The sequence below is a fragment of the Heloderma suspectum genome, chromosome 14, assembly GCF_057233095.1.
Source record: "Heloderma suspectum isolate Gila_16-S chromosome 14, 16-S_ref, whole genome shotgun sequence".
Lineage (NCBI taxonomy): Eukaryota > Metazoa > Chordata > Lepidosauria > Squamata > Helodermatidae > Heloderma > Heloderma suspectum.
The window spans coordinates 12,561,499-12,574,987 of NC_139471.1; the positions used below are offsets into that span (position 1 = coordinate 12,561,499).

The following is a 13,489-nucleotide window of genomic DNA, read 5'->3' on the forward strand; positions in this document are numbered from 1 at the left end:
AGAAACATAGTATGGCTGCAAAGATGTTAAATTTCTCCTGCGACCATTCGTTGGAGCAGGGCGCACACAAGTTGTGCATCCAGAAGCAAGTTGATCGCTAATGTAGGGCACAATCCTTTGCAGGTTTAGACAGGAAAAAGTCCTACAATTCCCAGCATTCCCCAGCCAGCTGTTGTTGTAGGACTTTTCCTGTCTAAACCTGCAAAGGATTATACCCTTAATCTTTGTAAACCACCCAGAGAACTTCAGCTATGGGGCAGTGTACTACTACTACTACTAAAGTGGAATGCACAAGGGTGCTGAGCCTATTTGAGCATATATTGAGAGGATGGAAGCAGTTGGTTGCAGCCCTATGTGAGAAATTGAAGAGGGCTGCTTGAAAAAGCGAACATTCCTGTTTGGTTCCTCGCAGGTAGGTTTGGCTCAGGCAGGCCCGGGTTGAGGCATGCTACGAACAGGCTTCAAGAAGAGCCTGCTTAACCTGAAACTCGAGCATTTATTAGCATCAGCTGCTGACTCCCTTGTACCCCCAAGGACCCACAAAACTTGCCTCGAGCAGAAGGGCCAGTGGCAAATAGGGATGTACAGATCATGTGTTTCTCAGATTGTCAGACGCCTTTTGTTCTGACATCCGTTCACAGACGGATTTGATTTTTTCCCTTGGTTATGCAGAAAGATACACAAATAATTCTGTTAGAAGGTTTGTAACATTTTACATGGCATGTAACATTTAGTGTATGGTCCCCCATTCCATTCAACTTTTACTGTATATTTACCAGTCTCAGCAGAAACTGGCGTATTTTCCTATGAATAAATTTGTGTAAATTTCGGGAAAGTAAAAAAAAAAAGATCCAAAAGTCCATGGACTCCGTGTGGCCCAAGGGGGGTGGTCTGCAATGGATTCTGCAGGTCAGATTCTTAGAAATCTGAAATCTTAGAAATCCGAAATCTTAGAAATCTCATTTAGAAATCTTAAAAGTTAAGAAATTTAGAAATCTTAGAAATCCGAAATCTTAGAAATCTCCATTTAGAAATCTTAAAAGTTAAGAAATTTAGAAATAATAGAAATCTGAAATCTTAGAAATCTCATTTTAGCCCGTCTCGAATTTCTCCAGCATCCCTACTGGCAACAGGCGCTCCAGCTTCCAGGCCTTCTGTCCCCAGTGGAAATTGCCCCTAATGCTGTCACATTCCTGCTGGGGATACTGGGACTTGTAGTTCCTCAGCAGGATGGCGGTGGCGGCGGGGGGGTGGGAGCTGCAGAGCTTTTTCAGGTTGAATTAAGGCAGCCTTCCCCAACCTAGTGCCCTCCAGATGTTTTGGGCTACAACTCCCAGCATTGGTGGCTGTTGGCTGTGCTGGCTGCGGCTGATGGGAGTTGAAGTCCAAAACACCTGGAGGGCACCAGGTTGGGGAAGGCTGAACTAAGGGATTCTTGTGCATCCCTCATTCTCTTGTGCAAAGTATCTTGCGCCAGAGTCGTAATTGCAGTCCAACACATCTGGAGGCCACCATATTGGAGAAGGTGGGTCTAGCATCTAATGGATTTGAAAAACTGCTGTGTTGTTAGTGGTGCTGCTGAAATGAACCATTGTAGAACTGGGTTGTTTATTTGGATTTCTATATTATATTTTCAAATAATTGGTAGACCATTGTAATGATTGATCTGACATGGGCCGCCTCATAGTCTAGGCTGCTGGAGCGATGTACACAATTAAAATAAAACCGTTAATTCAGTAATCCCCCAGATCACAATAAAATGCAGCGGCAAAAAACCTCCAAAACTACTTTTTTTTTTTTTCCAGAACAGAGGGTAAAACACCAACTAGGTAGCAAATACATAAGATTTACAACTTATGAACATGAGAGTTAAAATTCAGAACATAACTTGGGAGCATAAGGTATAAAATATAAAACATGGCTTGATGTAAGTTGCCGTTCTTGGGCACATTCCTATGGAAAAGTGGCATACAAATTAAATAATAATAAAGTGGGACCTTCAACAAAATATTGCCGCGTGGAGGGTCCTGTCCAGGGTTCCAGCCAGCAATGCCCTTTTCTGGGATACTCCATTCCATTCCATTCCTCCTCCCTTCTTTCCCCCACCCCCAGTTCCACCATAACCTCTTTAGGGTTTTGTTTTCTAATGTTCCCTTGGAACCTTTCCTCCAAGTATTGTGCATGGATGGTGTCATTTTGGCCATAGAAGAATAGTCACTCGGATAATGCGTTTGCTGTAATATTCCTTACCAGGTCACTTGAGGAAAAAATCCCCACCTTGCATCCTGTTGTGCATGAACTATGACCATTTGGATGGCTGTAAAAGGGGGTTAGATAAATTCCTGGAGGAGAAGGCAGTCCATGGCTACTAGGCGTGATGGCTATGTGATACCTCCAGTACCAGAGGCGGTGAGCCTAGGTACACCAGTTGCTGGGAACATGGGCGGGAGGGTGCTGTTGCACTCGTGTCCTGCTTGTGGGTCCCTGGTCGACAGTGGGTTGGCCACTGTGTGAACAGAATGCTGGACTAGATGGACCCTTGGTCTGATCCAGCAGGGCTCTTCTTACGTTCTTAAGTGATTTGTGGGTTTGGTGAACTTTTTGTTTCGTTTTTGTGGGGCAGGAGTCTTGGAGCATGATTTAAAACACGGCAATAATCTGGTATATTTGCGTTTGCCCCACCCACAACTTTCCCAGGACAGAGATGTGTACTGCATAGATGCCCGCTTCTATGGCAACATCAGCCGCTTCATCAACCATTTCTGCGAGCCAAACCTCATCGCCGTGCGAGTGTTCATGTCCCACCAGGACCTCCGCTTCCCCAGAATCGCTTTCTTCAGCAGCAAGCACATCCAAGCAGGAGAAGAGATTGGGTAGGTCTTGGCCTGGGAGAAGTAGTACTGGAGAGAGGGATGGCATAAATGGAAAGTGGTGGTGGGGGTGATGGCAGCGCCGGGCCAGGACATCTTGCTGCCTGAGGCAAAGAGCAAGATGCTGCTGCCTGCTGTCTTCGGTACGGATGACAGGACAGCAGCCTCCCCTGCATATGAAGGAGAACTTGGGGAAGGCTGCACGGCACACAGGTCTCTCCTCCAACACCTTGCGACTATTTATTTATTTATTTATTTATTATATTTCTATCCCGCCCTTTTTTCCTCCTTAAGGAACCCAAGGTGGCGTCCATAATCCTCCTCCATTTTAGCCTCACAACAACAACCCTGTGGGGTAGGTTGGGCTGAGAGTCTGTGACTGACCCAAAGTCACCCAGTGAGCTTCCATGGCCAAGGGGGGACTTGACTCCCGACTCCCAGTCCAACACTCTCGCCCCTATACCACGCTGGCTCTCACACCACGCTGGTGGATGACCACCTCCTAGCATCTGCCAACTGAAGTGAGAGCTTCACCTTGTCTAATGGTAGGGCTGGCCCTCGTGATGGGGTGTAACTTTAGCAGCTTGTTCTGTTTCCTGGAGCTTCTCCCAAGCGCTTCTCTCCCTCTTTGGTGGCCTTCCCTGGGAAAACCTGCTCAGATATGTGCACCCGTCTGTCGGTCCCCCGTCCCCCCCAGCTTATTCATACCTAAGCCTTGAGTCACATGGCAAGATGGAAACTTAAAGAATGGCCACTGGTGTGAGGCAAACAAAAGACAGGAGATGGGCAGGCAGGTGCATGTGTGAGCCCAGGCGTGGTGGAGCTGTTATATCTTTGATTTGTTTTCCTGTTAGCGGTTTTGTCAGGGCTTTCTCCTAAAAGGCAGTTCACAGTCTTATCCATGTTTACTCAGAAGTAAGTTCTGCCGGGATCCCAAGTAATTAGGCCTCTGTCTCTGTCTCTCTGTCTCCCTCTCTCAGGTTCGACTATGGCGAACGATTCTGGGACATCAAGGGCAAGTACTTCAGTTGTCTGTGCGGCTCTCCCAAGTGCAGGCACTCTAGCACCGCCCTGGCCCAGCGGCAGGCAAACACGTCATCGTCCCAGGAGGCACCAGAGAACAGACTCCCTGACACGAGTTCTCAAGCAGCGGTGGCGGCCGCCGCCTTTTGAGGGCTTTCTTGACATCTCCTTGCACCCCCCCTTCGGAATCCACAGATCGTATGAATTTCGTTCTCTCTTTTCACGGAAGGAAACGCAGGAGCGTGGCAGCACCCTGGCCGTGGCACGGCCGTTCCTGTTCCTGGAAGAACGAACAGAAGCCTCGCGTTATCTCACACACACACACACGCACGCGCGCGCGCAAACACGCACACCCAGCACAGCACAGCCTCCCACCACACTCGCCACATACCGGGAAGCGGTTGGCTTCACAGCACAAGTTCAGGGGTGCCTGCAGCCGTCGTTCCATGCGAAAGGAGCCCTCTGGCCTCTCTGAACACGAGGGGTGTTCTCTGAGCCAAGGGGAAGGTGTGTTTCTCCCACACATCGTCACACCCGTCGGGAAGGATGAAAACTGAGCGGACGGCTCCTGTCAAGTCTCCCCACTTCAGTCGTAACAAAGCTCTGGATGACGGCGGTTTGTTTTCGAAGCCAAACTCCCCTTTGGCATGGCTCTAGGGCAGGCTTTGCTTGCCGCTGGACCTTATTTCCTTTCTCTCTCTCGCTCACTCAGAATGGTGTTGTCTTTTGAACAGGTGCCTGCTCAAGACTTAATCCAGTGAGTTGCTAGTTTGCCATTCTCTTTTCCCACCTCTTAATTTGTCCAAGCTGGCAGATGTTTTCCCAAGTCCTATCAGGGCTTCTCCGTTACAGACCAGCTCTTGGGCATTTTTTTTTTTTTTACCTAATGGTTTTTCTCCTCTCGCCAGTGGATCTATTCCCCTCTCCCATCATGCTAGGAATCTAATAGGAACACGTCTTACATGACACTACTAAAAAGAAAAGAAGCTTTGGGTTGCTGTTTAATTCAGAAAACTGGCATTTATAGAGACCCTGTTCTGGGCATTTCTTAAAGCAGACACTCAAAACTGGACACCCCAAGGACATGGTGTGAGGAGAAGATTCATCCGTGCCATCTCCGCTTTCCGTGTCTGTTCCTTTCCTCCCCCTTTTGAGCTACGCATTATGAGGTTGAAGTTGGATTGAACTGATTTTCTTTTTTACCATCGGGGGCTGAACATTAAGAACCCCAAATGAACCCGCCCTCACCCGAGCAACTAAACGGTGCTGATTTAGTGTGATTTTTACTCACTGCGTGAATATACATTTCAATTGTATAATAAAAAGGAAAAAAAAAAAAGAACAAAGTGATTTTAGTATAAAATGCAGGGACAAAAACCCACAAAACCTTTTTTAAAAATTGTTAGTATTGTAGTGAGAATCAAATCTGTCATCACCTTTTGTGTGATGGCAAAGCAGGTCATTTTATTTTTTTTCATATATCTTTAAATACTGTAATTAGTGCAGTACCAGGTTTGGGGGCTTTTTTTTGTTTGGTCTTTTTTTTTGGTGCATCTCTTCTAAACCGTTCATATTGCCGGGTGTTTTTTCTGTTAAATGTTTTTGACAGTTTTAAAGGCGCCATCTTTTGGCGCCTGTCATTTTCTTGTTCTGTTTTCAGTGAGATCAATAAAAAGTGCTTTAAAAATGGGTGGTGGTGGTGGTTTGCGTGCCCGTTTCTGTCTTGAGTGGATTTCTTTTGGTACATAGCGGAACAAGAAGATAACACACTTTTCTCTCTCGCACACACCCATATTCTAAGACTACAGTTACTGCTTCTGGATTAAGTGGCTAGAATGGGTGGGGGACCTGTAGCCCTCCAGGCATTGTTGGCCCCTGACTCCCATCCACTCCAGCCAACATTGCCAACGGTCAGGGACGATGGAAGTTGGGAGTCCAACAACAGCTGGAGGGCCCCATATTTTCTGCCCCTGAGCGAGAATATCGTCGTAGGGGGCGGGGTTTGCTGGTCCCATTTCATTTAGACAAAATAAGGACCTCAGAATGGTAGACACAATGACAATGTTTTTTGCCATTGTTAGAACATGTTCAAAGCATTTCATGCATACATTCTCCGATAGTGATGCTTGCAATGACCTTATTAGTCCAGAAATACTCTTACCCTCACGTTGCAGATCTGAGGCTGGGGAGGCGGGGGGATTCTCTAGAACCACCTACTGCAAGCATGAGCAGGCTTAAAGGCTTGCAAGATCTACTTAATTTTTTACCAGAACGATGCAGTGACGGGGCAGAGCCAGTTAGCTGTTGCACGTCCTGAGCCATGCAGTGGAATGACCTGCATACAGAAGTACGAAGCTATATCTACATTAGTGTACAGATCAGGGATTCTAAGAATCTAATTGAAGGCCAAAGCACACATTGCTTTAAAGATATCGCTAGCAATGATGTCTTTTTTTTTCTTTTTTACTCAGCGGTCCCAATCCAGATCACCTCCCTAGCATGGGGGTCAGGAGACCCTGCGCACTGTGGCCCTAATCAAGAATCCCCCACCCCCAGTGCCTGCAATTTATATTGCTAAATATCAATACATTTACTTTAATATAAATTGCAGGTGTATAGGGCCTGATCCAAATTAGAAGGCCACATTATTTCTCAGTGTAGAGGGCCTGATCCAGATTTAGGACCACAGTGTCGGGGAAAGCACGAAAGGCTCCCGAACCTTCCATGCTAGGGTCCAGATTGAGGGCGCTACACTTTTTCTACAGCAAAAAATGGAATGTGCACTAATTCTTGGAGTGCGAGGTTGTTGCTAGTGTGTGTGTGTGTGTGAGACAAAATTCCAAAGTGGTCATCGAAAATGATGGTAACCTATGAAAAGTACACACAAAAAATCTTTTGACCTGGAAGCAGAGTCTCAAAATGAGCTTAAAAAACAATCTTTTGTTGGGATCAGTTTGGGAAGTGCTGTGCAGCCTTGACTAAGTTTCCTCTTGCGCTTTGTGCCCAGAAGTTGCCTTCCTTTTCTTGTCGATGTACCTGAGCTCCCAGTTGACTGTGTTGCTGAAGTTTTTTGGGGGGCTTTGAGGCTGCAGAGACAAAGCACTTAGCTGGATTGTAGCAGGTTCCAGGGTTGATGGTACATCTTTTTCCATGCCTTCCCTCCAGAATTCCTGATCTCCTGGAGCTATTTATTCCCCTGTTTCATCAGGAGTGAACCTAACTTGTCTTCTGCACACGTGAAAAGGAGAGCCAGAACTACCTACGCCTATATGAACATGCTTGGGTTGTAAGGTTGGACTAAGAAGCCTTGTTCTCATCTCTGGTCCGCCACTAAGCTTTATCAGAGTGGCAGGTACCAAGGACAGAGTCTTTTTAGTGGTCACCCCACACTTGAGCCAGTGTGGTGTAGTGGCAAGGGTACTGGACTGGGAGCTGGGAGATCCGGGTTCTAGTCCCCACTCGGCCATGGAAGCTCACTGGGTGACTTTGGGCCAGTCACACACACTCAGCCCAACCTACCTCACAGGGTTGTTGTTGTGAGGATAAAATGGAGAGGAGGAGGATAATGTAAGCCGCCTTGGGTTCCTTGCAAGAGGAAAAAAGGAGGGATATAAATGCAATAATAAATAAATAATAAAAATTGTGGAATTCTCTCCCCTGAAAACATAGCTTAGCCCCCTCTCTTCTGCCTGTAAGTAGACCGTAAATACTTGTGTTTTTTAAAATTCCACCAAGATACTTTTGCTGGCCCCCTGTATATGATTTTATTTGCTGTTTTTATTACTTCATTTGTTCAATTGCTTTTTAAAACATTTTTTTCTTGTAAGCCGCTGTTGTGATGGCTTATCCCAAAAGACAGGGTAGAAATATACCATCGGCTAAATAAATAGTATAAATGAACCCCGAAACTGTTTTACCGTAAACCAAGTCTTGCGGATTGGGAGGTGCCACTCGGCTTGGGATCAGTTTTACACATCAGCGTCAGTTGCTTGATTTCTCACGACTTAAGTGCTTGATGTCTCTTAGCTGAAAGTGTGAATAGTCTCTTGACAGCTACTGGATAAGTATGAAAGTTGAGTTCCACAGATGGTTCATTCTGCAATATCCCTTTCACACATGGAAATGCTGGATCAGTGTTATGTACACATCATTTCTTGGTTTTATCAGGGTAAGCAGCGTAATACTCGCAAGCACCAGTGTGCCCCCCCCATACCTGGATTTCTTGATGCTCACAGAGGTGCCCTACCCCTTCCACTTCCTCCTCCTCCTCTCCCACAAAAAAACCAACTAAGTTTTCTTACTGTCAGCTGAGATTGCTTCAAAGCAAAGAGAGCCTCCAGCACCGCCATCTTTATTTCCCATGAATGTCTCTGGGCCATGTGGAAAATGAAGATGAGGCTGGACAGCCACCTGTCAGGGGTGCTCTGATTCGGATTCCTGCATTGAGCAGGGGTTGGACTCGATGATCGTATAGGCCCCTTCCAGCCCTACTGTTCTATGATTCTATGAAGCTGGACAGCCATCTGTCAGGGATGCTCTGACTTGGATTCCTGCACTGAGCAGGGGGTTGGATTTGATGGTCATATAGGCCCCTTCCAACTCTACTATTCTATGATATAAAGATGGCAGGCAGCAGCAGGCCAATGTGTTATTTTTATTTATTTGTTTATTGCATTCATAGCCCGCTTTTTTTTCCTCTTGCAAGGAACCCAAGGCGGCTTACATTATCCTCTCCATTTTATCCTTGCAACAACAACCCTGTGAGGTAGGTTGGGCTGAGAGTCTGTGACTGGCCCAAAGTCACCCAGTGAGCTTCCATGGCCAAGGGGAGACTAGAATCCAGACCTCCCAATTCGCAGTCCAGCACTCTAACCACTACACCACACAGTGTAGATCTCCCGGCTCCCAGTCCAACACTATACTACGCTGGCTCTCCAGTGGCTTTCCTTTGCAAGCATGCCCAGCCATCAAGAAAAAGAAAGGAAAACGGATAACTGGAGTCCTGTCGCATCTGTCTGGTAAACGGGGGGTGCTAAAGAGACCAATTTGGGGGCAGGGGGCAGGAAGGGTATTGGTAAGCCAGAGTCAGGGAAGCCAGCGGGGGACTGAGCAATCAGGGAGTGGATTTGGGGACCGTTGTAGGCTTGTATGTGAATTTGATGTGGACTGGATGTGTATGAGAAAGGGGGAGAGAGAAAGGATTTGGGGGAATTTTGGAGGGATCCTGAGAAGGAGTGAGTGCTTTTTCATGTGCTTGCGGCAAAGTGGGAGGGAGGTGTATGTATGCATGCATGATGGATATATGGGCTGCTTGCATGTGTTTGTGTGTGTGTGTATGCTGCATGTCGGGTGTGTGTGTGTGTGTGAGGAATGAGTTGGCTGCCAGAGTGTGGAGGAGAGAAAAAGGCAACTGCCAATATGACACCCCTTTTCTCATTCTGCTGCCTCTTTCCCATCCAACAGACTGCCAGGGAAAGGACATCTCTTTACCAGAAGATTGAACTGATTGCTTGTAGAGAGCTTTTGAAAGAAGGTTGAAGGCTACCCAGTGCCCACTCCTGCATTAGTTGGTGCTCATCGCAAAAGGGGTTCAGCCTCCTAGAATGAAGGACTGGCCTTTTTCCCTCTCGAAAGCTTTTGGCCTCCCTCTCTGTTCTCAGAGGTGCTAATGCACTCAAGAGCCAATCAGAGTTCGATGTGCCCTGTGCATTACCTTTAGTACTGTGGAATTTGTGTGCCTTGCAAGAAATTCAGCCTCAGAATCGCAATGTTTAGGCCTTTCTGCCATTCCTTGTTTGGGGTGCATGTTGAAAATAGGTGAACAGAGGCTGCCTGTCATCTTGAAAGCTAAAAGGAGACTGGGGAAGGCTTCTAGCAGTGAAGTCTTAGCGCTTTGCAATACCTGCCCCTTTCCATAGCAATCAGTATGCCGCACACACAAAAGAGAGCAGATGCATGGCATTTAGCTTTCATATTGCAGAGTTCAAGGTTTTTTGGCATGTGTATAAATGTGTGTATGGGAGAGTGAGGAAACACAGCTCTTGGTGCATTCGTGCATTGGAGATGGAAGCTGGAGCATGCCAGTGACTTTACAGATCAAGTACTACAGCTTTGCTCACTGGCTTACTCCATCCGATCCCTTAGCAGTGAGCCGTGACTGTTCTTCATGTTGTGCTGCTCAAACCGCTCAGTGGGCCAATCAGAGGACCGCTTTGTTAGTTCGATGCTTGCTACGCTCCCAGCAACCACACATCTTGCCACTGTTTCTTTTGCCACCAGAATCAGCAATCCAGGTTGCCAACCACTTGTTTCTATCCGCCACTTCCCTCTCCGCCCCCACCCCTCTTCGGGTGAATTTGAGGGCTGGAGGGAGACCACATCGCTGCTTTTCGAGTGTCACTGGCAGCAGCTTTTTCGCATGCCAAATGGCAATGCGCTGGGAGGCAGAGTCCCGCCAGCTTGTAGAGCACTCCTCCAGGAATGGCATGCTACACAGCCTCCTCCTGTTGGCAAAAGCTGGTCTTAAGCAGCCTCGGGCTATTAACAGCTGGCTGAGCTCATGCAGTCCCTGTTCTTGGCTTGTTTACTTAGTCGAAAGCCCCTCTGAATGAGCATGGATGGCATTTTTAGTCTGTGCCTCTGTGCCTGCTCCCCAAACAGTATTCATGCAAAACAATACATTTTATTTTATTTATTTCATTTCTATACCGCCCAATAGCCAAAGCTCCCTGGGCAGGTCACAAAAATTAAAACCACAAAGCGCAGCATGAAACTATAAAACATGAACACTTAAAACCACAATATAAGAGTAGAACCGGAATAAAACCTAGCAGCAATGCGGAGATTTAAAATACAGATTTAAAACACCAAAGCTAAAAGACTAGGAAGCTAAAATGCTAAAATAGTGGGAGACTAGAAAGGTCTTCACCTGGTGCCAGAAGGAGTACAACGCAGGTGCCAGGTGAACCTCTCTAGGGAGCTCATTCCACAGCCAGGGTGCCACAGCAGAAAAGGCCCTCTTTTCCAAATAAGGTTGGTTAAGTATCATGGTCTTGGCTGTCATGCCTCCACTGAAGGAATCATCAGAGGAAGAGGATGAACCTTTGGAGCCAGATGTTCCCAAGGTACAGGTTGCCTCAGAGAACCCCAGCCCTACCTAAGACAGTCCTGGGCCCTCAGGTGATGTCCTCAGATCTGCCTCAAGAGGCAGAGTGCTCAGCTTCCGAGGCAGTGGGAGGGGATGCTGTGCTACCACCTAGGCCCCCCAGGAATGCTGGCACCTTAAGATTCAGGCTAGATCAGTGGCCAGGTGAGTGCCCACTTGCTGAAAAGTAGGGCCCTTCTCATAAGGAGGACTTCTTAAGAGAAGTCTCTAATATGATACAGCTGAGTTCTGGGTGCGGGTCTGGAAGCTCCAGCATATAAGCCTTCAGTTTAGATCTGCTGCTTGCTGGAACATCTTTCTATCCGTTCCAGTGCCTCGAACTCTTGCTTCCCTGACCTTGCTTTCTGACGGATCCTCCGTGCTGCTGATCTTTGGACTCCTGCTAGGTGTTGCTCTGTGGACTGCATTTGTGTTGGTTTGCTTACCTGTGTTTTGACCTTGACCGCATCTCAGACCCTGCTCTTGTCCATCTTCTTGATTGGTATTACTGTGCGCTTGACCTATGTCTGTTCTTGCTCGACTGATGCAACTGTGCTTGACCTTTTTGCCTGTTTGCTGACTTGCTATTTGACCCATAGTTGGTCCTAGAGCTGAGCCTGACCCAGCCATAGCAGGATGTTAAACCAGTAAAAATTCAGAACTGGAGAAATGTAAGCCAGGAGACTGCAGAAATGACCTCCCCAAAGCATAGCAGAATAACAGCCCTACCTGTCACCAGCCTGTAATCCAGATGTATTGGGGTGCTCCCTTCCCCATCCACTAGGAGGCAGGTCCCTTTTGGGGGGAAGACATCAATGGGGGGGCCAGCTACTGCTGAAAAGGGCTGTTCTGATCAGAAAAACTTCAGGGAAGCTTTTATTGAAGGAGGCACACTCCTGAGATAAGCAGACCCCAGGCCATTTTAGGCAGGGGTGGAGAACCTGTGAATCTCCAGGGGTTTGGAGACTCCCAACTCTCATTATTCTGAGGGCGGGTTCGCAGAATTTTGGCGTATTTTCCCTTCCCGCACGTGTCAGTCATGAGCTGCCTAATTAGCATAATTACGCTCAGCCAGGCATGGGTTGTCGTGATATCTGAACCCAGCAGCAGTGGGTGGCTGGGGTGGTTTACGAATCACCCCAAACCCATGGCTTGTTCTGGGGTTTCGGGGTGGTTTGTAAACCACTCCAGCCAGCTACCCTCACTGGGTTCGGATGTCGCAACAACCCATGCCTGGCTGAGCATAGTTATGCTAATTAGGCAGCTCATGATTGGCACTTGCAGGGAGGGAAAATAAACCACTGTGGCTTATTTTCCGTCCGTGATCATGTGAACCCGCCCTCAGCCTTGAGCAAAGCCTCTTATTTTCCCCCATCTTGTGTCTAGATGTCGGGGACCCAGGTTCAAAGATCTTCTGAGCCCTGGGGCTCACTCGACAGCTTTGAGCAACCCTAAGTTTACCTGAAGAGAATTATTGTGAGGCTAAAATGAGAGTTGTAATACTGTTACAATACAGTTCTTGTATTAAACGTAAAAGGGGAAAAAAGACAAGTATAGCCAGGGAAGCGGGGAAGAGAACAATTCTGCCTCTAGCAATCACTTACCATTCAGAAAACACTTCTAGAATGCAAAGTACTTTTTAACAATTGCTTTTTCATCTGCATAAAGACTGCGAGGGATGGGGAAGAAGGCTGCTAAAACTGTGAAATTACTCACACACAGGATGAAGCGAGGGCAATGTGCTACCTCCAGTATCAGAGGCACTATGCCTATGTACACCAGTAGCTGGGGAACATGGGTGGGAGGGTGCTTTTGCACTCATGCCCTGTTTGTGGTTTCCTGGTTGACAGCTGGTTGGCCACTGTGTGAACAGAATGCTGGACTAGATGGACCCTTAGTTTGATCCAGCAGGGCTCTTCTGATGTTCTTTAGTTAGCAAAGTAGGGAGAAAGGAAAGGAAGGCTGATTGAGGGATACTTCTGATGATCTGCCATGGTGACACCTCATCAGGCCCTTGTGTTAGGTTAGGCCTTGGGGAGAAGCAATGGGGGTTGAACGAGAAGTATGCATATCAGTCAACAATTCCCTACTCCTTATGCCACCAAGCTTATGCAGGGGGAGGCAACCTGGTGCCATCTAGATGTGCCAGACTACAAAACCTCAGCCAGCATGGTCAATGATCAGTGATTTGGGGAGTTATCGTCCAAAACATCTGGAGGGCCCCAGCTTCCTAATGATCACATTGCAGACCACTAAAGGCACTATGCAGTGCCCAGTCTGTCAGCAGGGCATAGTCTTCTAGTTTAGGTATAGTTTGATCTCTAACTGTCAGAAAGCCTAGCTTCCCTACTGTAGGACAGGATGAGAGAGATATAGATTAAATGACTTTAGCTATATTTAAAGGCAAAATCAGGTGACACTTCAGAAGTCATAGCACTTAAGCTTAGAAGTT

The 13,489-nt window shown here is 47.3% G+C and overlaps 1 protein-coding gene across 21 annotated transcripts in view; it reads left to right on the forward strand.

The window, feature by feature from the left end:
- The window catches only part of EHMT1 (euchromatic histone lysine methyltransferase 1), a 200,231-nt gene extending 193,073 nt beyond the window's left edge, over positions 1-7,158 (forward strand). For all 21 annotated transcript variants that reach the window (XM_084820643.1, XM_084820630.1, XM_084820638.1 and 18 more), the window contains 2 exons: positions 2,698-2,873; positions 3,851-7,158. In XM_084820643.1, coding sequence (XP_084676769.1) covers positions 2,698-2,873; positions 3,851-4,043 — 369 coding nt within the window. In that variant the 3' untranslated portion in view covers positions 4,044-7,158. The remainder of the gene's footprint in view (positions 1-2,697; positions 2,874-3,850) is intronic.
- Positions 7,159-13,489: the final 6,331 nt, after the last annotated feature.